The sequence below is a fragment of the Rissa tridactyla genome, chromosome 1, assembly GCF_028500815.1.
Source record: "Rissa tridactyla isolate bRisTri1 chromosome 1, bRisTri1.patW.cur.20221130, whole genome shotgun sequence".
Taxonomy (NCBI): domain Eukaryota; kingdom Metazoa; phylum Chordata; class Aves; order Charadriiformes; family Laridae; genus Rissa; species Rissa tridactyla.
The window spans coordinates 142553726-142581659 of NC_071466.1; the positions used below are offsets into that span (position 1 = coordinate 142553726).

At 43.1% G+C, this 27934-nt stretch overlaps 1 protein-coding gene across 4 annotated transcripts; it reads left to right on the forward strand.

Annotated features, from left to right (window-relative positions):
* On the forward strand, nt 1–27528 carry FOXJ2 (forkhead box J2). 4 transcript variants are annotated; one of them, XM_054189067.1, is made up of 11 exons: nt 1–1559; nt 16248–16600; nt 17128–17202; nt 19174–19242; nt 19610–19750; nt 20199–20394; nt 22013–22339; nt 22737–22838; nt 23318–23518; nt 24265–24363; nt 24948–27528. In XM_054189067.1, exons 2-11 carry the CDS (start codon nt 16268–16270, stop codon nt 25034–25036), a joined length of 1632 nt encoding a protein of 543 aa, XP_054045042.1. In that variant the 5' UTR covers nt 1–1559; nt 16248–16267; the 3' UTR covers nt 25037–27528. The 4 variants fall into 4 exon arrangements, with proteins under 4 accessions (XP_054045042.1, XP_054045043.1, XP_054045044.1 ...); XM_054189066.1 differs by having other exon boundaries at nt 2–1559; nt 20196–20394; XM_054189068.1 differs by lacking the exon at nt 19174–19242 and having other exon boundaries at nt 20196–20394.
* The last annotated feature ends 406 nt before the right edge of the window (nt 27529–27934 follow it).

The following is a 27934-nucleotide window of genomic DNA, read 5'->3' on the forward strand; positions in this document are numbered from 1 at the left end:
CGGGGCCTGCAGTGGAGCCGCAGCCCGGAGCAGCAGCCGCGGGAGCGGCGGGGCCTGGAGAGACTCAGCGCCGCCCGGCCGGGGCCCCCCGCACCGGAGCCCGGGGAGCCCCCCGGGGACGAAGCCGAGGCCCGGCGGAAGGCGGCGGAGGCGGTCGCTCAGCCCCGCGCAGGCCCGTGAGCCGCCGCGGCCTCCCGTGGTAGCCGGGCCCGGGCAAGAGGAGCTGGGGCCTGGGGGGAAGCCAGGGACAGCCTCCGGGCAGCCGGGGTGGGGGGACACCCCCGTTGCCTGCCGGGGTGGGGGAGAGACCCTGCCCGCCGCCCCCCGCCCCATCCACAGCCGTGAGGGGACACCCCGTTAGGCAGCCCCGCTCCCGGCGGGGGGGACGCCCCGGCGGCCCCTCGCCACCCCCTCCTCGCTGTCAGGCCGGGGCGCAGCCGCCAGCCCCCTTCCCGGCAACTGGTGAGGGAGTTTAACGTTTGCCCCCTTCCCCACTAACGAGCCAAGGGTGGGCAGAGCCCCCCGGCACCAAGCGCTGGGTAACTAGAAGCAGGTCTGCTCTTCCTCGCCGTGGAATAGAGCCTCCTGGAGCTCCCTCCGTACCTGTTTAGGGGAGAGGCGTCTTCAGACCCCGGGTTCTGAGGATTGTGAGGATAACCCTTACCACCTACTCCCCCCTGCTACTGAGGAAATTCCTCCCTCGAGGAGAGGAGGCAGCCCTTCCCCAGCTCATCCCCAGACCAGATAGTAACAGGATTCTCCACAGAAGAAACCCCGTATGCCCAAGAGAGGCAGTCCCCAAGACAGAAATAAGCAGGAGCTCCAGATACTTATCTAGTAATTTTAATTCTTTACATCTGCTCAGCAGGCAGCAGGGAAAGCAAAACAAGGGAGAGAAAGCAGAGGCAGATTTAGATATTCTTCTTCCCTTTTCCAGTTGCTGTTAACCACTGGAGATAAAGGTAATTTCCAATACTGACCTCATCTTCCTTCATCCCAAGGAAGATCCCTCATCTCCTAATCCCAACAGGGTTGTCTTCAAATATCCTGTGCAAGGAGAGAAGACACGCCTCCCAGTTACAGGGAAAGGAAAAAGCAGATTTTGCTGGTAATATCCACAGAGATAGCAAGAATTTTTTCAGAGAAAGAGAATTGCCCACTCTTAAGGACAAGGTGCACCTAGAGGAAAGAGAAGAGAGATTTACGGGTAGGAAGACCGGGGAAATTGATCTCTCAAATAATCTGGCAGTCAGTGACAAGGCTGTCTCCCAGGGGAACACCCCTTTAGTAGTTAGCTGCCAAAAGGGAGAGAGGATCTCCATCCTGGGATAAACCCAGCAGTTTTAAGGGACTGGCAATCCCAAGCAGATTGTTTTAATACTCAAGATCCTGATTTCATCCACAATTGCTTTGCCCTCAAAATATTTCTTGAAGAAGCTCTTGGAATAGCTGACAGCAACGCTCTGAGGATGGGTCTCGGAGAAGGAGTGTGAAGGGCAGCACCCCAGAAACCAGCACCGAAGATAATCCATCTCCCTCCAGAAAATCTTCCAGACAGAGTGAGTGACAACATTATATCACCTCTCTATTCCTAGCTGTCCTTCTCTTTTGCCTTCTGTCCTTTTTTTTTCCATGTCTCTTCTCTCATTGTATCTGCTTTCCTTTTAGGCTTTTCTCTCTCCTTCTGTTTCTGAACCTCTCCCCAGCCTTCTTTTTCTGTGTGTCTCATTTAGCTCCCTTATATGCTATGTGGAATTGACCTGATTCTTTCCCTCACTGTTTAATTTATGGGAGACCTTAGCCATAATTAATTGTAAGAAACCTCTCTGCCCTTTCCTTTTTACTTTCTTTCACTGGTGTAGTTATCCTAGGCTCAGCTTTTATCATCACCGTTGTGAAATTAATTTCTGTCATTTAGGGGTCACTGAGAAGGATAATACTGGCCAAAAAAAGCGTTGAGGAGACAGGAACAGTGATTTGCAGTGCTAGCGTCCAAGGATGCACCCGTGGGGTTGGAGTGTCAGTCGTTCTCCGTGTGGGTCTTACTATGCTCGTAACTGTGGGAATGAAATCATTGTGCGATGCATCCCTGTGCTTGGGAGCTTGAACGTACAGATCACAGTGCTAGTACTCCAAGATCTGTGCCCTAGTGTACTTAGGGGCTGTAGGATGAATTCTGGAAAGAGTGCCCTTGAGAGTGGGTTTTGTAGTGCTCAGGGGCCTGGGAATGAAAATCATGGTGGTGCTGGTGGAACCTGCCAAAAGGCAAAAGAAGCCATTCTGTTGTCACCAGTCTTCATCTGTGTTTTATGCTGCGTTCAGGGGCTAGGAATGTGAATCCTAATGCTAGTGCCATGGTAAGCCAAGGTGGCCGTTTTTTGTAAATGAGGCAGTTAATTTCCAGTCACAAACGAGTATTCTGACACTAACAGCAATTTCCTGAGAAATCAAGTCCAAGGGAGACTTCACCTCGAATGAAGCCAAAGGAGATTCCTGTAGCAGGAGAATCATGCCTAAGGATATCTCACCTGAGATATTCCAGTTTCTGTTCTCCCGTGAGATAGCGGTGAGGAAATCCAAGATCAAAGGGTCCTTAGCCAGGACTAGAACCCTTCTGGAATCCATTTGGGAGCACAATGGTTAACAGGGAGTCCCTGAAGAAGGAACTCCTTGGTGTCATTTGCTGGCAAGATGAGACAAAAGATGCCAGGTCCCTCCAAAGTGATACCCCATTTTGGGAGAGAATTCTGTCAGTTATCCATAGCTGCAGAAGGTGCCTCTTTCCAAGGGAAGACTGAACCGTGAAGCACACGTATGTTCTGGGGGTACTGTTAGATGCCCTCCTACCTGTTGCTCTATAGTTATGCAATCAGCCTGTTTTGAGTACAGCTGTGTTATCTAGCACAGGGGAAGAGATAACTAAGGCATTTTGGCCTTTGTACATTCAAGGGGGTAACTGACTTTTCATGCTCTTGAGGTTAATTTACCTCGCGCTGCCCCCTTCCTCACAGTAATGACTTGACATTTTTCAAGAGCTTTTTGCTCTGATGGATGCCAGGGCACTTTACAGAATATACATGCCAGCCTTACAAAATTCTGCTCTCCCACAACAATTATCTTTTTGTATATGAAACATTTTTTTCTTCATTATTAGCGATAAAGATTAAGATTTTGTATTCACTGCCTGAGCTTTAAATATTTATGACAGACATAGAAGGTGGAAAGTAGCATGCTGTAGAGTAGTTGTTATTTATTTGTTAATTGCTGACAGGGCATGCAGTGCTGACTTGGATGCACAAAATTAATACAGTCTCTGCTCTGAAGATCTCATAGTCTAAAACACAGCTATACAAAAGCTAGGACATACTGATAAATTTAAGGAAGGGAATAATTTTTAGAAGGCATAGCTCTTCAGTGTGATCATGGTATTTACGTCAAATGTTTATCACAGGCTAAAATGCAGCTTCCTCTGAGGTGGAATACTGCAGCTGTTCTGCACCATTTATTTTATACAAAAGTATCCATAAAAGAAAAAGGGAGAGTATTATTTATCTTCATAAAAGCGCAAGGTACTTTATAGTCACATTTAAAGTGCTATGTCTTTAAGAGTGTACATTAAGAATGTTAAACCTGAACACCTAAAATTAGACTTTAAAAACCACATTTAGGTACTTAAGTAAATAGCCTAATTCTTCTAAGTGCCCAGGAATGTAGAGTTGACTTCAACAGAAGCAATGAAGTCTTCAACGTTTGAGTAAAGAGACAGTTATGCGTGTATGGGTTTGCAAATTTAATGTTGGACATTCATGCTTCCAAAAGTTGACTTTTAAAGTTGAAGCAGTCTGATCCTGTCCTGCGTTCATTCTGCTCCCATCCGAGAACTGTGTGTGGCATTTCTCAGGTCAAGCCCTTAAGTAAAATTAAATGAGAAGGTCTAGAGAGTTATGGGAAAAGGATTACATTACTGAAAGATCATGAGGTTATATTAATGTTGAAGTATGTGTTCTGTAAGTTTTATCTTGAAATCTGGTTCTGTAGGCAAGGTTCTAGGGTAGAATAAGGAGTCAGAAAAGTTGTAATGCAATACAATAAACAGTCTGAGGAGTTTGGATATGATTTCCCAGTCTGAGATGGGGTTGTGACTACTGTAGTACTTTTAAAAACACAGCTGAATGCTGGTGTCCCTGGAGAAGTTTTTTCTTACCCCAGATGTACAGGTATCTTTGTTTACTACCTCCTCCCCTAAACTTCAGCTGACTTTCGTATAGTGGGAGGTTCAGTCTGCATCACAGTTTGGATCTTTGGCCCTTTACTTCAAGTGTCAGAAAGGAGGTGTGGTTAATGGCAACTGTGATATGGACAGCTGTCCCTCAAGAGCAGGACTGAGCTGATTATCTCATTTTACACAGCTGTCAGACAGGAATTGCATCTTGGTCATTAGTAAGCAAAAGGTGAAATGCTTCTGGACTCATTTTTCCCTTCGCTTCTCCCAACCTTGGGTAGAATTGTAACCAGAGATTTTCACACGGAACCCTCTGTGTTTTGTAATACTCCATTTGCAGAATCTGTTGCTGAGTGACGCTTCAGAATTGAAACTTTAAAAAATATTGCTTCTAGCATTTTTGGCCTGGAAGGCAACTTTGAAAATATGAGTAGTGCCCAGATTAATGGACAGCCTAAAACGGTATCTCTGGAATGCTTGAACTCTCCCGTTGTGTTAACTCTGAAGCCTAAAGAAAAGCATTTAAATCTGTATTGGTGGCTGTTGCACATTGTGTTATTTTAGCAAAGATATCCAGTTGATGTGTTCCACCTCCAAATGCTTATCATCTTGGTAGGATAGCAACTTGCTGTCTATTATGCTCTTGTTGTTTCCTTCTTCCTTCTACGGGATGTATGATGAACTTAAAAATCTATAACATATTTCTGCCCTGTTTTCACTTTTAAAGGCAGTCTGTGTATGTGTATTACTGAGAGAAAGCAAGCATGCTGCAGTGTTTTCACAATTAATTGCGATTTTTCATTTTAAGTTTGAAATGAAAACGCAAAATATTGGGAATGTTTCAAAATTTGGAGACTTTGCAGCAGAGTTTAAGACCAATTTAATGTTGTGTCTGTGGTGCTTTGCCAAGATTTGGACTAGACTGTTATTTTAGCCTTCTGTCTTTGACCTGCCCCATCCTGTACCCCATCCTATTACAAATCATAGAGTTGGTGTCTTAAAGGTAGACAATACACAGATTTTGCTAGTTCCTGACCTTGTGAACCCTTTCCTGAATCCTGTCCCAGGCTTCCTACCGTCGTGTCACAGTCAGGTTCCTCTCCTGCACCTTTAAGGCCCAGCATGTTTCCACCCCGCCTACTTCTTTACTCTCATTTCCTCCTACACACCACTCCTCCTCCCAGTCCTCTCTGTACTGCTCTTTGCATCTCATTTTCCATGCTGTCCCTTTGGCATTCCATCCTGTGGTCCTATAAGTCTAAAATGCTGCTTCTCTCTTCATCAAGCGAGCATCACTCATCTCCTCTCTAGGATTCTTCACTAGCAGGAATCCTTTCTTACTACGACTCTCAGGCCCTGCTCTTCCACACCTGCGTTTTGACCTGTTCTTGGTTTGACTTCCATTACGTTATATGCTTGTGGACACCTGGTGTTTTTTGTCTGAGGTTATGTCAAGAAACCTGTTCTTTTTTACCTCTATATAATAAATAGAATTTTGTTCCTCTGAAAATATCCAGTTCTGCTAGCCTGGGGAATGGCGCTTTGTCTCCGTAATCCATTTGAGTCATTCATTCTCCCACCCTCCCTTCTCTCCTGCCCCCTTTCCTTTCATCAGCCATAGCTGGATTTTAGTTGGTTAGAATGAAAAGCCCTTGTGTTACGTTCTCCGGTTCCTTCCAGCACTTCAGGATGTTGGTTTTGAGAATTGGGGTGAACAATTTGGGCAAGGCCCAGTACCTCATTGCTCATATTTCTAAGCTGGTCAGTTTACTTGATGTGAAGTCAAGGTATAAGGGAATGTGTATTCTTTTTTAGCCCTTTTTTATGTATAAGAGAGACAGTAATGAGGGAGAGGGGGAGATGATGAGTGAGCGCTTTTATACCTCAAGGAAAAAAATATTTGCTTTTTTGTTTTTTACAATTAGCAATTCAAATTTTGTTTATGCTCTCTGCAGTATAGACTGTGGCTGATTATAGCAGAAATATGTAATTACTGTTAAAAGTTCAAATCTGAATAATTGGGAAGGAATCTGAACTTTTTGTGGTCACAAATTAAAGGAGCAAAGTTTCTGAATTCTCAGTTTTCCCCAAAAAACTATTGTTAGGTAAACCCAAAACAATTTTCCCTCCCCATCAGGAACTTGCAGAGAAAAATAAACAAGCTGCGAAAATATTTACCTCTGAAATTCCCTTTATCTCTACCTGAACAAAGCAGACAAAGTTTGAATGTAGAGAACTGGTCTGGGGTTTGGGAGACCTCTGTTCTCTGCATGGTTCTGCTACTCCTCTGTTGGCTGACCTTGGGCTATGCGCTTCTTCATGTATGGCTTCCCATTTATCCTGGAATAGCTTATTGGCCCTTTATAAGGGTTCCAAAGTATAAGGATGAAAAGCACTTTATAAAGGCTGCCTGTTGTTCTTGCCGTTGATTACCTTAATTACAATGTGATAGTGAACTCAAAACTTCTATATGTCGCTTTTTGTGGCATTAAGAAGCAGTGAAACATGATGCCCCAATTAATTTTTGTTTCATGGAAGGACCTATGACTCCAAAACAGAAAGATCCTGTACCACATCTGCAGCTTAGAACTGTTTTTTAAGTTGACTTAAGTATAGATATTCTGCCTCCCTTGAAGCTTCTCCTAAGAGCTCTAATGACCTTTTCTTGGCCAGGTCTCAGGGTCTCTATTCCATCTTCATCCTTCTTGGCTTCCCTGCTGCTTTTGACACTTGATCATGCCCAGTCTTGAAATCTTGTCCTCCCTTGACTTTTGTGTCAGTATTTTCCTGGTTTCCCTCCTACTGTTCTAGTCATTCATTCAGTAGCTTCTGCACTAAGCTATTTACCTTCCTCCATTTATTTTTTTTCATATGTTAGGCAGAAAGACCCACCTCAAGTATCCTCTCTTTGCTTTTCTTTACCTCCTTCATGCCACTGATGTTACATTATGCAATTTGGCATACTACCTTAGCATCTTTTTTGAATTATTTGCTGCAAGTTTAAGACTGCTGAGGCCAGGGTGGAACTCCAGAAAGTTCCTTTGAGATTTCCCTTTGTTTCTTGCTCTGCACATACAGGATAGGGGCCCATCTTCCAGTTTCATGGCCTGAATCTCCTACTTCTTTCTTAGTCTGTTTGGGTAACCCCTTACACTTTCTCCTTCATTTACCATCTCGGTTACTGCTAGCTGTTCTTGCTGGCCTCTGACAACTGTGTTACCTTCTTGTCTTGTTAAAAACACAGCTACTGAGGCTATCCTCCTGGCGTGTTTCTGAACATGTTGACGTCTCCTCCTTGACGAGCCTGTTTGTTGGCTATCATCCACCACATAAGGTTCCAGCTTCTTGTACTCACTCTAAGGGGCCTTCACATTTTTATGTTTCTCCCCTGTCTGTCCCTGCCTCTTACTCTATTGTCTTTTGCTCTGCCAGCAACACAAGCATGACATTGTGCTTTTCCATTTCTTGCACTAGCATCTCTTCGCATTCTTCCTCAGCTGACTCATACCTTGATACATGTAGGAAAATTGCCAGCCAATAGAGGCCAGATATACTGGAAACTACTTATTTGCATATTTGAGAATTATTCAAAAGGTCTAACAGATATTCAGAGGTAGTTGTCTTATTACATGTACCCTCCTCTCCCTGGCTTCTTTTGTAAAGAAGGATGATTACAAAAGTAAATAACGGTCATCATAAGCAAAGAAACAACATCTCAAAGACTAGGAAGGTCAGGGTTGGAGCAGAAAAATAGTTACTCGCGGTTGCAAGGTGGCAACTGTGTGGCAGAAAGGGGCTTCTTTCAGTATCTGTAAGGAAATGAATGGGAGATTTAGTTTGAGGATGATACACAAAATGAAGCATTTTACGAGTAGGAAGCAGAAAGCCAAGTAGCAATAGTAGCGTTTTAAGCCGGAAGAAACTGTTAATGGGTGTGTGGTCTTGCTCATGTGGTTCTGAATCCTCTTGACCTTCAAGCTTGGTACAAATCTTTACAAGTTGTGAGCCTGGCTGGGGATTGTCAGGTGTCCTGTCTCCTGGAAGACAGTCAGTTAGTTTACTTCAGAATAACAGCTAACAGAATGGTGAAAAGGAATTATGTTAAAACAGTGGTTCAGACCGAATTTATGATCTTCACACAGTATTGCTTGATTCTTCTCATCATTCTCCAACTTCAATTTAAACTGCACTTTGCTTCCGAACTCTTCTTTAACAGGCTTTTCTGCAGTGCTTTGGTAATCTTAAGTCTGGGAGCATCTGCTGTATGTGCATTTTGGCCACGTGGTATACGACTGATCTGCACTTGCTACCTTGATTTCCTTATTTTCTGTGAATTCAGTACATAGTTCTTGCTAGTGCTTGATACTCATTTCCACAAGCGGGACGGAATGGGTTGTGGCTTGTTTCAGCAACTATTGCAGAGTTCGTATTGACTAATCTATTTTCAATGGTTGAGCCTTTGGTGAACGGGTTCTGACCACTTGCAGTCAGGTTTTCGTTTTCACTATGCCTGGCTGGCATTCATTTAGCCCTGGGAGCTCTCTTACGTAGAAGCTGTGTAGTATTACTATTATTAAACTGGAAGGTTAACAATCATTTTTCACTGATAGACCCATTTTTTAATGGGAATAAGAATATGGTTTTCACTTATAAGTGCACGTTGCATTCTTTTAACCTGAGTTTCTGTACCTATCTTTGCAATGACATGAAGATCTTCTGAGCAAGATATTCTGCATGCTGATCTACTTGTGATGTTGTCTCTAATTTCAGAGATGATCTGGGTATCATATCAATGTTTGCATATCCTGTACTGAAGGTTTACTACTGGATGTGATTCTGATAGGCAGCTAAAATTTAAATCCTTCTCTTCAACCTGGGTGCTCCCACAAGGCTGTGGGAAATACCTGCTCTTAGATACAGCTTTTCTACCACCGACTTCGTGATGTCCAAGGGAAGATTTCATTGCAGATATTTGCTCCTAAGTTTGAATTATTCCAAAATCAATACCAAATACCTTTCTCAAATGTAAGAATAATTGTTCTGTTAATATTCTTAAAGCAAATGCCAAAGATTTCTCTTGCCTGCCTTGGCCTATGTTTGGAATTACAGCTCCTACTTGCAATGGTAAAATATTGCGTTGTACTGAGGGTGGAGGGATGCTGTGGAGACATATCTGCTGTGGCGATGTATTTTCATTGTGCTTCTTCAAAGTGCTTGGTTTACTTTTTACTTCAAACCTGTTATTGGGAGGGTTGTCACGGGATATTTGGCTTATTATTAGAGTAAATCTTTTATAGTAGTCTTATTACAAAGAAAATAATTTTTGTCTCAAAAGTATTTTAGCATACCAGTATTGTCAGTATCATTTGCTGTTTCTTTTGACAGGTGTTACGTATTCCCCACTTTCATTTACGCAGCAGCATAAATAAGCAAACTAGTCTTAACTTTGAACGCATATTTGCAGACTGAGGGGTCTCTGCAATGTTTGTCTAGTATTTCTCTCTGCTTTTTTTCTGCATGTTTATATAGCAGACAACAAAAATATTTGATTAGTTGGTCTTATTAAAATCTGGCAAGGCACTAGCTATGCTTGATCCTAGCCTTTTATGCCTGTAAAGATACTGTCTCCCTTGACATAAGAATATTTTAGACTTTGGCTGTAATGTCATCTGTTGATAAGTCTAAATAAGCAGGTCAGGTTTTGTAAACTTATACCATTTTATCAGTTTTGGACAAAACTAGTACATAATTACTTTTGGAATTGGATCCTGATGCACTTCCAGCATGGGGGTTTAGGTGACTTTATAGTCCGCACAAGACTTCATGCTTCATTAGTACCAAGAATGCATACACAGTCCATGCCGTTCATTCACTAAACTAAAAATACAACATTATGCCTTGCTTGTGCATCTTTCACAAAATGGAGGGAATCGAAAGGTCCTATGTTAAAATGTGCTATTATGATATTTATGTAATTAGTAGCTATTACAAAAACAAATTTGTTTTCTTTTTCGTTTTTCCTCGAGACTTAATATGAGATTAAACCTTTGTTGAGATTTCTGTTTGTTAAAAGAAAATCGTATCTGTATAACAATTTATATTCTAACAAAACCATTAGTTAAGTGATTTATATTAAGATATATGTGGTCTAAAAATTTTCATCTTCCTCTAACTCTGATTTTTCAATACCATCTTAGTGTATTGTTTTGTAAGTTTTAGCAAATTTCTGGTTCGCGATGCCATAATTACTGTACCACCTGTGTTCTTTTACACAAAAAAGCATCCAACATTCAAAGCTATTCCATCTTGCAGACTAAGTAGTTTCGAGTAGGGGTACAGTGAGTCAGACTTCTGTGACATAGGCAGGCACAGATTGTGACAGTTCATATTCATAAAGGTGATACCATGCTGTGTGCTCTTAGGTGACAGTAACTTCCTTTGGTTGAATTCTTTTTTGCTTTGTGGTTCACGACTAGTCAGAACTGTGTGCCCCTTATTACCACATTTGCAAGCCTATAGTTTATTGGGAAGATGTTTTTCGGCTTGCCCTACGGCTCCCAAAGAAGGGAAACATGGTTCTAGGGTATGATAATTTCTCTTAGCTCTTTGCCCCGGGGACTGGTTTTCCTCCTTTCATATGGCACTGCAGACAGAAGCGTACTTCCAAAGTGCAGTGCTTTTCTTTTGGTTTGCTGATAATACTGTCATGCCACCTACCACTCCTTCCAGGTTAACTTTCACTTTATGAACAATACCCAGCAGCCTCTCTCTTCCTTCTGGATTTGATTCCAGAAACATAAACATTTCCTGAAGCCTTCTCGCAAGTGGTTACCAAAATAATGGATAACAATTTCAGACTGTGCGGGTAATCAGTATCCTTTTTTCTAACTTCTTACACGAAAAAAATATCTCTCAGTGAGGATGTTTGCTTAGAGAAGATAAGATTTTTAAGTGTTTTGTTCCTGCTCTCTTAGTTCACACCTCCTTATTTTTGAGGGAAAGCACACATCTTAAAATGGCAAATTTCTGTTTCTGCCACAGTTAGCAAAATTGATTCTTTTCTGTATTGGCATAAGAATACAGGTTTCTTGCATGTGTAATTTAGACAAGTATGTAAAAACTGCCTTTTTCCATCAAAGTAGAAGCTAGCTGTTTCTCCACACATGTGGTATTCTCGCATGTTACTTTTCTTCTTTACTTTTTGAGGCAGTTTCCTCTAATTGACATCCTGCTCACCTTTCTGTTTCAGAAAAGTTGCAGTCAAATGGTTCTTTTTTGCCCGTTTGTTGGGTTTGAGGTTTTTTGTTTGTTAAATACCTTAGAAGCTAGGTGTATCTCTGAATATATTAGTTGGATATTGTTAGTTAGATCACTGGATCTGTATTTCAGACACCTAGCTAGTTAGTGGCCTTACTTTTATAGGTGTTCTACAGCAATGTCTCTCACTTTGTGGTAGCCTTTTATGCATTTCTTCCTTCTCGAAGTTTATGTTATGAAACTTAAGTTGATTCTCCTTTGAATGTTTTGCCAGTAGTGTTTCATTGGAATAGCAGCAAATAAAGCAACAGTGAAAATTAATATAGAAAAGTAAATGTAGAGATTTATTCTAGAAGATGCATCTTCTGTAGGTTGTGCACAGTGTAGTTTCATTCATTGTATGAATCTCTGCTTCAGTGATTACTGATTCTGACTGTCCAGCCTTTGAGTTCAGCCTTAGAGAATATTTCAGGCTATAAATGTTTATTAACTGCATTCAATATGACCCTCAATGTTCCCCACATTTCATACATTTTTCAGTCCTGATATATAAGTAGCAACGATCTTGGATAAGATCTGACTGGCTGAGAGCAAACATTTGCAAAATAACAGGGAGGCAAAGTACAGGTTTCTTCAGTCCAGTGGCAGAGATAGTACAATCTGATAGAAGGCTGCCTTGCATTTTCAGCCTGAGGTTCGATTTGCTAGTTGCAAATACTCAAAGTAAGGCAGTAGCTTTCTTGGAAAGCTGTAGTGAAGCATTACTAGTCCCAAGTGAATTAGTGGTTATAAAAAGGTGCTCAATGCTAGGATTTTCTTTAATGATTAATACATTTTTCTTCTGAATCAAACAGATTCTTTTCTGTTTAATTGTAGTTTTGGATCGGTGCTTGGCTGTTGTTTTTGCAGCTCTCTGACCTGTCTTGACTTGGGGTTATACTGGAACTAGTTAGTGCTTGAGAAGTGAAGACTCTGCAGTCAGTTTCCAGCCGTTGGTGATGGTTATGACTTGGCTACCTTGCCCTTGGTTTTTAAAGTCAGCCAAATACATAAACAGACACCATTTACTGTGTAAAGTGGGAGATTATGAATTCTGGTCTTCAGCGTTCTTTTTACTTCTTCGAAGTTTATTCTGGTTTGCTAATGTGGTAGAATTTTAAACACCCTTGATTTCAGTTCAGTGTTTTTGTTAGTCATTGGTATTTTTTTTTCTCTTTGTTTGAGCGGGATCATAAAAGAAGAGTTTGAAAGATGATTTGCCAGGCAATAAACTGGGGAGGGAAAGTTGGAAGAATCATCAACTGCTCTGGTTTGGCTGCAGGCTTGTTTTATCGTACCATTAAGTAGTGTCAAGCTGCTTGGATCAGGTGAATAAGATACGCAGCATGAATTATAGCAAGTATTACTGTTATAGTAAGTATTCTTTCAAATAATTTAGTGGCCAATTACACCAAATTATTTTTGCACTGACACGTTCTGGAATTGCCACCTTACCTAAGATTTGACTATGCCTAATTATTAGTGATCCCATCTTGCTAGGATACAGACTTATAAATCCAGTAGCATTATGAAGTTTAAATTTGGGGAAAAAAAATCTTATTCCACTGCTTCGAAATTTCCCATGCGATTGTTATTGGGTCTGAGTCTTCACTTTCTGTCCTAAATTACTGTCTAGCATGTGTGTTCTTAAAGAGCTGCTGTATTTTACTGAAAAGTAGTTGTTTCAGTACTGGGTGATTAGGGCATATGTATACACAGATTTTTTTTGGTGTTTTTTTTTTTATTTATTTAAGATTTGGGAATTTTGTTTTCTTGTCAAAGATTTTTATAAACCAGGGAATGAAAATATTCAGATTCTTAGCGTGGGTGTAATATGACCCAATTCTAACTTTGCTTGTCTACCTGACCAAGTGTATGTTAAACAAATACACAAAAGCTTGTGTATTTGGTGACTGGCTTGTTGCATATCAACCTTATATTTTACTGCATAACCAGTCATCCCAAATGCTCTACTGACATAATCTAGGCAAATCTGAAGCTTTAAGAGAACTGCAGTGTTTTCTTCTGCTACTTGAATTTCTGGTGTTTCAGATTATATCTTAATCTGCTATAGGCTTTCATAACCTAATTTTCTTGATTTCTGTGCTTGTTCTTTTTCTAAAAAAAAAAACAAAAAAAAAACCAAAAAAAAAAAAAAAACAAACCAAAAAAAAGGCATCAAAACCAAAATACAAAACCAAAAAGGGGAGGTGGCTGGGAAATTCATATTTACCTTGGATTTGTATTGTTAGCACAATTGGTATAATAGTTTAACATGCATATGATAAACAGCAGTAATTTGTTCTCTGATTGCAATGTGGAAATGAAAAGGCACACTTACAAAATTAAGCATTCAACTGATACTTAGTTCATGTTTGTTTTCTCCCAAGATGAATACTACTTCTAGTGAGGGCCGTACCTGTAAAGTTACCATGCAAAAATAGCTGTGTTTCAGTTACACAGATACCTCAGTGGTACCTCCATCCCCACTGGATAAAAATACATTGTTGCTTTATGGTTGTATAATTTCGGAGGAATAGTGCTGCCTTTTTTTCTTTTTTTTCTTTTTTTTTTTTTTTTAAATTTAAAATGTTTGAGGTTAGATCAATTGAGCCAACGAGTGCTGTATTCAATAATTAACAACTTGAGGAGGGTGGATAATGAAAGGCCTTTTGCAGCTCTGGTCGTCTAGTGAGCTGCGTAGCAAGCAGTCATTGCTGTCATGTGTGATAGTGTCGCAGATGAGCAGAGAGATAAGTTAGTACCAGCTGGGCTTTTCCTTTCCTCAACAGACAGAAAAATGTTTCCACACACTACAGATACTGTAGTGCTGCAATTTTACTTTTCAGTCTGTGCGTGCACCTGAGTGCGAGTGATAACCTTAGCTGTGCAATTAGGAGGTGTTTTCTGAGCCCAAGGCTTTGGAGCCACTGCTTGTGGTGGTTGAGGGATGGATTTTGTTGGGGTATTGCGTAGGTGTTTGAGTCCCAAGAGGTGTGATGAGCACATGCCTGAAAATGAAAGGTTCGGTGCATAAAAACATGTTGGAGTGTAGACTATTAAGTGCTTTTGTGCTATGAGAGCACTCCAGTGCAGAAGTGCAAGGTATAATGCATATGGTTGTGGGGGAAGAACAGGGAGCTTCTGTGTCAAAATGCTGGGTGCATCTGTCTCTGAATCTATGCATCCACACTGCGTTATTGTCAAATACCTATTTTTAGAATGACTATCTAATTGGTATTCATGCAGATGGGTGTCTCCCCGTCTCATCTGATCCACTCCTCTGAGTGATGCACTTGGTGGGAGGTGTCTGCTGATGAATCTTTCCTGAGCAGAGTGTGTTCATGTCGGTCTGTTCTCTTACATGCATGCGTTTAATTTGTTACATGAGTGTGTACGTAAGTATGTGCATGTGTGTTCGTATGTTTTCCTTTTGTATGCACCAGCATGCTCAAAGGTAGTATCATCTAATCCTCTAAAAAGATGAATTTCAAAAATGAAAGATGCAGAACTTGCAGCCCTTCAAGAGATGATTCTTCTCTTTATGCAAAGAATAAGTGCAGAGCAGTGCAGGTTGTGGCCATGGAAACTTAGCTACCTCAGTCCTGACTTCAAGGGATTGCTCCTAGTATAGCGATGCAGCCAATTATGAGTAAGAACGATGATCTTTCTGCTGCCTTGACTACTACAAGTTTTGGGTCCTAAGTGTAGAAGTTCATACAAGTTCATGCTGCTTCATATAAAATAAATGTTAAGTGTAAAACCCTGGGTACAAGTGCTAGCCATGTTGTACAGGTGTGTTTTATTTTTATGAGGGGAAATACATAATATTTATGAGAGGAGAGATCCTGAGTCTGTTTACACCCTGTGTCAAACTTTGTGTCAAGTAAGTTTTTCTTGTGTCTCAGATTTGGGGAAAATCCTTGCCTGTTATCTTGAGAATTAAACAAGATTTAATTCAATAAAATGATACATATATTTAGGAAAAATGGGTTATGGTAGGAAAAGCTTTAACTATTATGAACTTAATATAGTCTGTTCACCTCAACGTGGTAGGTGTAATTATCTATATATAGTATTATGCATGATCTTGATGTTTTAAAATGAGATATGTAATACTAGCTCTAAGAAATAGGATTCATTATAATGTCACCTGACGCAAAAAGAGAGGCTAGGCCTTAGACAGAAATTAATTTTCCCCCAAATTAAGATAGTCACAGTCCTGACTTTTCCAGGTGACTTAACTAAATTGTGGTTTGTATATGGCATGAAGGAGTGTTCCCTTTGAGCTATGATTTTCCTCTTACCTGACACAGTAAACCTATGAGATTACAGGGTAATCTTAGTGAGGGGTCCCAAGGTTATACTGCTCACTTAGTAAAGGAGTGAATGGGACACAGCTGCTGAAAAGGCTCCGCTTCCTTTGAATAGATCTTAGTTCTTTACCTGGGAACAGTCGGGATGCTTTGGGTAAGACTGTCCTAGCAGTGTTACCGTCAGCACTGTCCCAGCTACTATCAGCAGGGATGGTCCTCCCAGAGACACAGTCACAGGCCTTTTTGGATGATTCTCTTTGGCTGTGAAAAAGGTGCATGACGTAGGATGATCTTCACACAGGTATTTGTGATAGGGGGAGAAGCAGAGGAGGAATACAAATGGATATTTCTGTTCTTAGGGTTCACCTTGTTTATGTCTCAGGAGTTCTCTTTCTGCTCCTTTCTCCTCATAGATACTCCTGCTTCCAGCATCATGGCCTCTGACCTGGAAAGCAGCCTCACCTCCATAGACTGGCTCCCACAGCTTACTTTAAGGGCTACTATTGAAAAATTAGGGGGTTCCTCACAAGCAGGACCTCCGGGGGCTGCCCGGAAGTGTCCCCCAGGCTCACCAACAGATCCCAATGCCACCCTGAGTAAGGATGAGGCTGCAGTGCACCAAGATGGGAAGCCGCGTTACAGCTATGCCACTTTGATCACATATGCTATCAACTCATCACCTGCCAAGAAGATGACGCTGAGTGAGATCTACCGTTGGATCTGTGACAACTTTCCCTACTACAAAAATGCTGGTATTGGTTGGAAGGTGAGGACTTGCATTGCTAAAGTACCCTTTTTGTCTAATTACAAGATGTATTTTCTTAATTCTGTGCAAAATATCCTCACTGAGCAAAATAAAAAGGCAGAGGTGAAACTAAATTGACCAACTGGAGAAAATGTGGAGCTGGAAGTCCCATTTTCTCTGAGAATTTTATTGTATGTATGTGGTGGCCCCTTAAGAAGGTGCATGCAAAAAACCTACCACCAACAACCAAGAAAAACAAAACAAAAAACCCCCACAAACCCCACATCATTACTAACCTCTGCATCACACTGATACTATTTTCATTGCACCTTCTGTAGATGTATAAGTGGTTCAGCCCCATATTATTCATCCTAATTCATCGCTCTCCTTTCCACAGCTTCTGTTCTGCTCCGTTCTGGGTATATGTAGCGAGCTTTGGCTTTTAAGTATGCACCATCCTTCTGTTTTCTCTACCCGCTCCCAGGCATACTCAGAAGGCTGTATGTTTTTGTTGTAGCACTTACTTGTATTTCTTACTCTCTCATCAGAACTCTATTCGTCATAACCTGTCTCTGAATAAATGTTTTCGGAAGGTGCCTCGACCGAGAGATGATCCTGGGAAGGTAAGAAATCTGCATGCTCCTGGGCAAGCAATTTAAAACTGCACGGAATAAGCTGGGGTTGCCCTTTCTAACTCATGGTTGGAATTTGAAACCTAAAGTGTAGGCAAAAATGGAAGCAGTAGTAAGATTTACTGCAGTGCTTTGGCAACAGAAGCATTTGCTTAAAGGGAACCTGTAAAGGGGCCTGAATGATTTTAGCAATTATTTTTCCTCTCTGTGATCTTCGGTTGACTTTAAAGATACTGAAAAAATGAGGTTGAATGTGCTTTATTAGTTTTGTTTCTTTTTATTCTTGACCTTTATATGCAAAATGTAGGTCTAGTCCAACCTGTTCTATTATGAAAGACCGTAGGGGCTGCTGGTTGAATGGCAGGACTATGATGTGACATCACGCGTTTTATGGAGGCGAGATCCATGGAAGTGACAGCAGAACTACTACCTATTTAGACTGCAAAACATTTGGTATTGGGAAAAAAATGTCACCATCAGATAGTTAAAATCTGTAAAAATCATTTACAAGTAAAACTCAAGAATTTAGGAAATTGTTGGCTAAGGGCTAATAAAGCTCTGTTAGTATTTATAGATTGTAAAGGGAAGTTGCTAGCAAAACCGAGACTTGGCATCTTGGCATGCAGGTATTACTACGGTTAAAAAAAAAAAACAACAACAAACAAACAAGCAGAAGGAAATGGTGGGGACAAGAAGCTATGTATTTACACAGAAAGATTGTCTCCTCCCCCCCATCCTAAAGTTACCAGAAAGGGCCACTTGTGCAGGCCTTTTATTTCAGGTTATATTTAAAGGACTAGGTGGTGCTCATTTGGCGTCTATAAATGGAAGTAGTATATCTTTGAAGATCACTGCTCAAAAATACCATTATTATATGGCTTATTCCAGGAAATCCTAACTGACTTCAGTGTCTATGTTTGCAGGTGTTCATTGGCATGTTGGGCTGGGTTTGTAAAGAAAACCTGTCCTGTGCTTGTCACTGACTATTCAGATTTCAATTGGAGGTTAAAATGAGCTAAATCACACTTGAGAGTTCTCTTTATACTTATTCAGAAAACAGCAGACATAATTATAGACTGTTTTATGTTGAAAGGGACCTCTGGAGGTCAACATGCACCCCCATCCCTCCCAGACAGGGACAATTAGATTGGGTTGTTGAGGTCTTCGTTGAATTTTAAGTATATCCAAGGATGGAAATGTTCCAGTGCTGCACCACCATTATTGTAAAGAAATTTTTATTTACATCTGATTGTAACTTCCCTTGCTATAACTTGCGTTTGTTGCCTCTTATCCGTGTGGTGTGCATTTTTGAGAAGAGTTTGATTCTGTCTTCTTTATAATCTCCTTACAAAGTCGAAGACAGCGGTTAGATCCCCTTAGCCTTCCCTTGTCCAGGCTAAACAGATCTGACTGTGTGAACTGCTTGTACATCATGTGTTTTAGTTCTTAAACATCATGGTGGCCCCTCTTTGGATGCACTCTAGCACATCAGCATCTGTCTTGCACTGGGAACCACCCCCCAAGTGTGCACAGTACTCAAAGTGGGGTCTCATAAGCATGGAAAAAGAGCGACTCTTCTATCTGTCTCTGCCCAGTCTGAACATTGAGTTGGTTCTCATCAGTCAATAATAAATTCATGTTGTGAGGAAGGTACTGAAGAGGGTGTGCGGGCCCAAAAGAGTTGGCCTAGCTTGGATCAAAACATCCTTTGCTCTTAGTGTCCTGTCTTGGAGTGATGGAGATGTAGAGCATTCTGCCTTCCACCAGTAGCATTGTACCTCATTGTTTAATACATCCCAACGCAAGAGAGGAATCTCATTCCAGCACCCAAGCCTTTGTTGTCTGATGTTCTGGAGGGTGGTCGTAATGTTTAGTTGGTGCTGCATTGTTTGAGTCAGTAATCCCCTGCTTCAGAACACTCTCTGATTTAATCATGCATTCACCAATGGGTCTTCTTTCCAGGGCTCTTATTGGACAATAGATACGTGTCCAGATATATCTCGCAAGAGGCGGCATCCTCCAGATGATGACGTGAGTGTTGTTCTTTCCAGACAGCATGGAGCAGGAGGGGGAATTCCCTTCTTGTTCCAAGGAGTCCTTCCAGCACCACACCATGGTATCGTTCTGGGGGCAGGGTACACAGATGAGGAGACAAAGGCTAGGACTGAATTGAACTAGCACATATGTCCTACTGATTGTCTGTTGCTGCTGTTCAGTAGCAAAGCTAATCTTGTTTAGAGTCCTTTATCCTGACTCTTTAATGACTAAGGCCCATTCCTGCTCTTTTCTAAGCCATGAACTTCTACAGTGGGGGAGCTGGCTTCCCATCTGCAGTTTCACTTCTCCATCTGTTCTTGATTTCTGCTCCTTTCCTTTTCTCTTTCTTCCCCATCCACAGATACCACAAGACTCCCCAGAACAAGAGGCAAGTAAAAGCCCTCGAGGGGCTGTTCCAGTCAGCACAGAAGCCTCTCTGCCACCTGAGGCCACCCCTCAGCTGTCACTCCAGAGCACCACTCCCATTGCCAACTACAGTCAGGTGAGCAGCAGGGAAAACGATAGAAGCCTTACAGGTGGGGAAGAGGAGAGGGAGAGGAGTGCATGAATGGAAAAGCGGAGTGGTGAGAAGAGGCAATTGTGAAAACGGTGATATAGAGGCAAAAATAAAAAGAAGGGAAGAAGCTGAAATTGCACAGACGGGAAATAAGGAGGAAGTGAATTTTAACAAAGGGCTGGATGGGGATAAGGGTAAAGGCATAATGGCATTAGACAGCTGAAGAAAAGGCTGGAGCCACTGTGCTGCAGAGGGAGGAGGGCGGCGGTTGATTTTCCTCAAAGAAAATAGCGTTTGGGAAGATTTGTTGGGAGACAAGCTAAGTGATATGGGATATTGGTGCATGTTCTGCCTGTATGTAGTCTCTGGATCCCTGTCTCAAGTTACAAAACCTAGTGTGAACTAAAGGCCTTACTTCTACCTTCTTTAGCAGGGTGCAGGACCTGTGGATGTTGCCTCTACTGTAGCAGGGGGGCAGGGCCGTGAAGGGGCCGATGTACCACCCCCACTGTACAGTGCCAACCATGACTTCAAGTTCTCCTACTCCGAGATCAACTTCCAGGATCTTAGCTGGTCCTTCCGAAATCTTTACAAATCCATGCTGGAGAAATCATCTTCCTCTCAGCACGGTGAGTAACCATATGCGTCATGTGAGGTGGGCAGGTATCTGCCCACACAGTCTTGTCCACTGATCTATCCTTGGTATCTCTCAGATCTTGCCTCATTTAGGAGCCTGTGCAAACAGACTTTCCTTCTTTGGCATGCTGTAATTAGTTCTGCCAGGAGCAGATAAGAAATCTGCATGTCCTTTATCTATTGCTCCCCCCAGTTTTCTCAGAATTAAGAAGCTAATGATTTAAAAATACCTTGTGTTGATACAAAACCAAATACTAAAATGGCAGAAGCTTAGAGAAATTGGAAGTCCTGAAGAAAAGCTTGTCGGAGAATCTGTCGGGCTAGAAACCATAAGAGGGAGGGGATTGTTGCATGTAGGCAGTAGAGTTTCTCTGAAAGGCGAGTAGAAAGTCGTCATTGCTCAGATCTGTTAAAACTAGGATTGTACAAAGCCTTGGAGAATTGAGCTTTGTGGATTGAGAGCTTTGAAGAGCGAGTCTACAACTCCATTCATAGCTTGCATTTCTGGGACTGAGGAAGCAGCCACCAGAGGGCAGAATCGCTGTAGGGATGAGATGAGATGGCCATGGAAGACTCTTAGAAAAATCTCCAGTTGTTCCCGCCTTTAAACACTCTTCTAAATATTAATCTGGTGTTAAAAGCAATTTATTAGATGAGCCTCTCACCTATGCTGTCAGCCATCATAGAGCGCAGGCAAAGTTTGGTACTCTAGAAGTCACCTGAACTTGTAGCTTCAGTGAAATAAAAATTTATTACTTTTACTGCTTTTATCATGCTGGCACTTGAGATTCCTAGTAGGAGGTTGTTGTAAGAGGTGTTGTAGAATAAGAAAGATACAAAAATGTAGAGAAGAACCTTGACTCAGTGTGTGCCTCTGTAAAAGCTTAGCAGCAGTCTCCCAGAGGTTCCACAATGCGAAGGGAGAATGAACTGGGGAAGCAGGCGTGAGAGAGATGCTGAGCTCCTGATGTGGAGAGTAATGGAGAACACCTGGTGCTCTTGCATGTAGGGGAGGCCTGAAATACAAGAGGGTAGAAATTACATTCCCAATGAGTCAGGAGGAATAAAGGAGCCCTGACGCATGCAATGTGCTCTGTGTACAAAAGCTACTGCTTTTTTATGACCTCTAATGATCTGTGTGAGAAAAATTGTGAAAGTTCCCAACCAAGCTGCTTGTAAGGCAGAAACTGAAGGGATCTTTTTGGAAGCAGCAAGTCAGATTTATCAGATTATCTGTTTTCTAAGTGTTGTGTTGTTTAAATTTGCTTTAATCGTAATTTCTAGGAAAACAACACATGCATGAAATTTTAGGAGAACATGGGTTACTTTGGCAAATATAGTAAAAATCCAGGGAGGAATTTAAGTGCCTAACTCTGTACTAGAAGTTTAAATCCTGCTGGGGCTTTGTTGTAGAGTCTTCTGTTTCGAATAGAATCTGGAGCATGGTGAGGGCATAACTGTGCAGGTGATAGTTATTGGCAGCCTGTAGAGGGCACTCCAAAAGCTTCATAAATAGAAGGATGAGCAGTGTGAAATTAGAGATGGATAATTTAAGCAGAGGTCTGATCCAGGCAGCTCTTAAAGCTCCCTCCTCTTTATTTTACTCCACAGGTTTCTCTTCTCTCCTTGGTGACATGCAGCCCTCCAACCACAACTACTACATGTACCAGCAGCAGCAGCAGCAAGGCCCCTCATCAGTGGGTGCTGCTCCCCCACTCCACACTCCAACCCCAGAGGGCTGCCCCTCCCAAGGGGGAAAGCAACAGGGTGGTGAAGGTTATGGCCCTCCACCAGTGATGTCCATGCACCCACCCCCAATGCAGCATGGAGGCTACCACCAGCACCAACAACATCACCCGCACTCCCACCCACAGCAGCAGCCACATCAGCACCAGCAGCAGCAGCAGTCACAGGCTTCAATCAACAATGCTGGCTTTGGTGAGTCAGGGACGACAGAAAGAACAGCAGGGGAAAAGGGCGCAGTGAGGAGCCCCCAGACAGAAATTCTGCAAGCGAGCTTTCCCTAAATAATGTCTACATTGTGTGTGGGGGAAAAAGGGTGAAAGCCAGTTATGATTGGAATCTGAGAGGGAAATGGCTTCCTTACTGAAGGAAAGGAGGGTACATCCACACTGGGTTTGGGATTCTCTTTAGGGGTGCAGGATAAAGTAAGGGGCTAAATGAAAAAGGAAGCACCATCCCTGGTCTTCCAAGGAAGAAAGGATTTCTGGCTACTGTAGCATCAGGCTCTTTGGTGAAGAGGGGCTGATCATTTTATATTAAGGGGTGGAGGGACAGTCTGTATTGGAATAATCTTGTCCCCGTTTCATTCCAGCATTTCCCCCTGATTGGTGCTCCAACATTGATTCCCTGAAGGAAAGCTTCAAGATGGTAAACCGGCTGAACTGGTCTAGCATTGAGCACTCCCAATTCTCAGGTCAGTGTTGGCCTAGTGACTAGGTCTAGTGACTCAGTGACTAGAGCTGTAGTCTAGAATATGCGAGTGCTGTGCCCAGATATTTTTTTTTTTTTTTTTCAATGTAACTGTGTCAAGTCCGTGGGTTTCTCAATGACTCAACTCTTCTCTTTGTAAAATCAGGTGTCCTACTCCATGGGTTCTGTTAGAGACCCTGAAGCACTTGAACACTGCAGGAATTTGGGGCAGGGGGAATTAATTCATAAAAGTATGTCAGAAAGCTAACTGAGATTTTTTCCCTCCTACTCTTCCTTACCCTACGTGAGTCAGTGAGACAGTATCCTAGATATGGAGCTCTCCAGGAGTTTGGTGGCAGATTCGAAGCAGTGAAGTTGGGTTTGTGGGGAGAAGGTAGGATTTAGGGGTAGAAAACAGAAACTCTTTGCAGGGAAGACCACAGTGTGAGTGCTGTCTCTGACATTGTCCTTTGTCCTCTGCAGAGCTGATGGAGAGTCTGCGCCAGGCTGAGCGGAAGAACTGGACGCTGGATCAACACCATATTGCCAACCTCTGTGACTCCCTTAATCACTTCCTTACCCAGACTGGTCAGCTGCCTCATCTGGTTGGCCCACAGCAGCCCCCCCGAATCTCTGATTCTTGTGCCCTGAACAGCGGCAAACAGGAGCAATCCATGAACCAAGGTAATTAGGAGGGAGACTAAAATGACATGTAAATGAAGGCCCAATTCTGTGAATATCCTAAACTACTTGCTGCCTTGCCAGGCAATGTAGTGCTGAGCACCTCAGGGCTAGGCTGTCAGAGCTGTTCATAGCAACTCAGCTTCCTCTGGCTTTAGACGGTTGGATGTCCTATGTCTGTGGCCTAGACAGACTGTTGTTATGTGAGGCATACCACTGACGGGCAACCTCTCCAGGCAAAAATACATTTAAAAGGTAAACCCCTAAAAGGAGAAGGGGATGTTTTTTGTAGGTGACCAACAGAAAGGAATGGCAAGGTAGAGAGATTGGCAGGAGCTCTAGGAGCTGTAAGGAAGAAACCTCTTGTACCCATGTTGGAGAAATACTGACTGGACGAGGAGAGCACAGAGCATATCATGGTCTTGATAGAACTGTGATGGTGTGTGTCATCTAGTACTGAACTAAATGGATGATATTGAGCCAGCTTGTGGCGTTTCTGGATGAAAATTTTCTTCTTTTGCAATAATAGAAAAACTCCTGTTGGTTGCAAGAACAAGATCCCTCACCAAGCTATAGCTTGCAGTTAGGACCCAACAGCTGAACATCTCCTCAGTATCCCGTGGGTCTGAGTGAGTTGCTCTGTGGCTGAGCTGCCACCCAGTCAGGGCCAAGACAGCTGACCAGAACGTTAACAGGTTGGTGTTTTGTTTTGTGTTTTTTTTTTTTTTTTTATTCCTTTCCTTTCACAGTGAACTCCTATGGTCAGCCCCAGCCTCCCCATCTCTTCTCCGGGCCATCTCCTATGTACCAGATTTCCACACAGGATTCTCCAGGATATAATCGCCCAGGTAAGGGGTGACGTTAAGAGATATTATACCAATAAACATTAAAGAACGGGTTCCCAAGCCCTCTGTGCGTTTCTCCGAAAGCACTTAATAATCAAGCGGAGCACTGAGGGTAGAGAGGGAGCCTAGACTGCAAGGGGCCCTCCATATAGGGCTCTGACATAGCTCTGGCAAGGTTTAGGATTTCAGTGGCCTGATTTCTTTCACTTCACATAAATAGTCTTCTAGCTCAGCTTCACCCTCAGTTGATGGCTTGAAGGTAACTTTACATGAGCAGCTTCTGCTGTTGAAGTCCTTTGTGCTCTATCGGCAGTCAGTCGTAAGGAAAGTTAAGGTGGCTGAAGCTTAACCTCTGTAGAAGCTGCTGTGGAGAATTTCACAGCAGACCACCTACAGGCCTTGGTAGGTGCTGCCTGACAGGGGGAAATTCATGCCAGTAATGTTCTTAATTGTTAGACTGTTGGAAGGGAGAAGGCCTGAATCCCTTATGCTTTCTTTTGTCCAAGGGCCCACTGTGAAAAAGCGTGACATTTTTTATTCTGACTGTTCTCTTTTCTTTCTCTTCTTTTTTCTTGTTTTTGGCTCAGCTCACCATCTGGTCCCTCGGCCTCCAGGGCCTCCTCCAGGTGCCAATGAGGAAATCCCTGATGACTTCGACTGGGACTTGATCACCTAGCGAGTTACAGACTTGATAGCCCGTCCTTTGTGAAGGACGCGGGAGGGGAGGGGGACATGGGGTGAATGGTGCCAGCGCCACCCTCCCCAGCCTCCCTGCCTTGCCTGTATATAGATATATATTCTCTATCTCCGCCAGAGAAGCCACCGCAAGATGCTGCCGAAGATAATCCTTCCTTGCGTCCTGTTTTATCTTCTTTTTCTTCTTTTGTTTATTATTATTATTGTTATTATTATTATTATTACCAATAATTGAGCACAGCCCTCCCCCTCCTCTGGCAGCCTCGGACACATCAGATCGGCTCTTTCGTGTTGCGTGGTGCTCTGTGGAGGGCGGAAAGATGGGTCCTTGGTGCCACGAAAAGACGTCGGAAGGCTGAATCCTCGAGTGCATCTTTCTCTGCCTCCGTCATTTTGCGTTTAACAATCCCTCTTTCCCTTCAAGGTGGCCGGTGAATCTGTCGTATTGGCTACTGGAGTGAGAGAGCCTAGTGGACCCTGGGAGCCTATAGTTATGTTGTTTCGTAAATGTTGTAAAGGTCAGAGGGGCTAAAGGGACACTGGAGGGGTGATCTTAGCTCTGTGAACTTTCTCGCACCAGCAGGAAAAGCAAGAAAAGAAGTAGAGTTCCCAAGGACAAAGAGAGGGTAATCCCTGAGGTAGGGAGAGCTGAGCTGAGCTGAGCTGAGCTGGGAGGGTAGACCTGAGTTTGGAGAAAGGAGAATGTAGCAGAGATGGTATTTCAGCAGAGAGGTTGGGTTTCGGAAGGCAGTGCCATCTGTGAGGACTTAAGAGAGATTTTGAGGGAACCCTGACCTATTTTCTACACTGCCTTTTGCAGTCTCCAGGTGAAGACTACGTACCCATCAGGTAAACAAAGCAGTCGGGGTGTCACATGTGATTCAGCAAATTTTGCTCCCCAGAGCTTTTAATTTCACCCCCCACCCCTTGAAGCCCTTCTTCAAAATATGTAGTGAGGCTCTTACTTGCATATGCAAATTTGGAAGTTTTTTCCCCATCAGTATTTATTCAGTTCTTATTTGACCCTCTGCCACTTGTATTCTGTGGAGACTGTCCTTGCCTGTGGTTGGAGAGTGCCAGCAGCAGGAGTCTCGTTGCATAGGTGCAAATTCTCAGTCAAGGGTTCCCAGTTGGTGAATGGGGTAATGGTGGGAAGGGGAAGCTGCTGCTCAGCGTGGAGGTGAATTAAGGGACTTGTGGTTGAAGGGCTGGACCCTCTGGTCAAGTAACTGGGAGGCTCTCACAAGGGTTTTTTTGTAAGAGGTGCATTAGAAGAGAGAGGACGAAGTGGGGCAGATTTTTAAACCAAACAGCCAAAGAGCATAGTATAAAAGGGAGGAGGGTGGTGAGACCCCTTGCAGTTCAGCTGGGGAGATGATGGAATCTAGTGTAAATCCTGAAGGATGAGTTTTGTCAGCAATTGCAAATCGGGAAGGTGGAAGAGGTGCAGAAGCAGGAGTGAGCGTTGAGATGCCTCCTCCCCAAAGCTGTGTCCTGTGTTCCTCTTTTTTCTGGTATGGCTCTGTTCTGTCAAACCTCCTAATATTTTGTAAAGCCTCCCCCCAGCCCTTATTCCCTGTTTACCAGTGAAAGGAACCAAGATGGAAATAAAACATCACGTCTGCTTGGCAGACCTGGGGCAGGGGAGTAATAACCTCTACTCTGCAGGAAGGTGGGGAACTAGCATTGCTTTTTTAAATTTGCTGTAGGGATAAACCAATTGGATCTTTGTCAGGGAAGCGGACAGAGTCTCGTTGTATTGGCGGGGAGACATTTTTGTTTCTTTTTTTTGTTTGTTTCTTTTTTAAGTGTGTGTTTGGGGGGGAGTTCGTCATTGAGTGTTTCCAAGAGAAATGAGGAATCCCAGAGCCAACTTCAGCACGGAGTCAGCTGTTACCTCTGCTGCCTCAGGATGGGAATAATACAGCTTGGAAGCATGTGTGATGGGTTTCTGTGGAACGCGGCACCAGAGACAACCATGAGAGAACCTCGGGTAGGTGCCAGTTAGTGCTTTCCAGAAGATGTTACTGAGAGCCGGCCCTGTGGAAGTCTGAAAACACCACCGGAAGAAAACCAAACCAAGATGGCTCCTTCTGCATATCCAAGTGCTCCTCATTTGCATATTTGCCTCATTTGCGTATTAAGTTGCGCCTCATTTGCATCTGTAAATACATGCCGGTCAGTGTGCAAATTAGCCTCGTTCCTCTGCCCCTGAAATAAATGTGCGTGGTTCGTGCGTGGGAAGGCACCGGGTGGGCGGCGTGGAGCTCTGTGGGGTGCGCGGGTACCGGCCTGCAGGGAGAGGTGAGACGCTAGCCTGTCACCCCGGGAGAGGGGCTCTTGCCACCCCAGCGTGGTGTGGCCCCCCCAGTGCTTTGTGTCAGTGGTCAGGGAGAGAGGGGCGTGGTCTCACGAGTTTATTTTTGTGCATGCTTTCTTAATAAAAACAAAAAGTGAATGTTTATGGTTTAACTCTTCTGGTGCCAGTATTGATTTTTTGGGGTTTTTTTCAGCGGCGCCCGTCAGGTGGGCTGGGTTCCCACCTAGTTACTTTAGAAACAGAATTTGGACATCACTAAATTAACTGCCCACGCCTACCTGTACTTTACGACCGAGACTTTTTAGGATGTCAACAGAAAGAGCCAAAAGTTCTTACAGATGGCTGTTCACAGGGTGCTGACATCGGTGAGTCAGCTCACGCTCGCCAGAAAGGCCAAGTGAAAACCATATCAATGCTTAGTGGCTTTTTCATACCATTTGTTGGCCTTACTCCTTTAAGGAAGGACTGACACAAAAGGCAGATTTTAAACCCCTCCCTTAGGGTACCTAGTAAACATACTGCTTTTTAGGAACAGAAAACACCTCCAAGTAGCCTGAT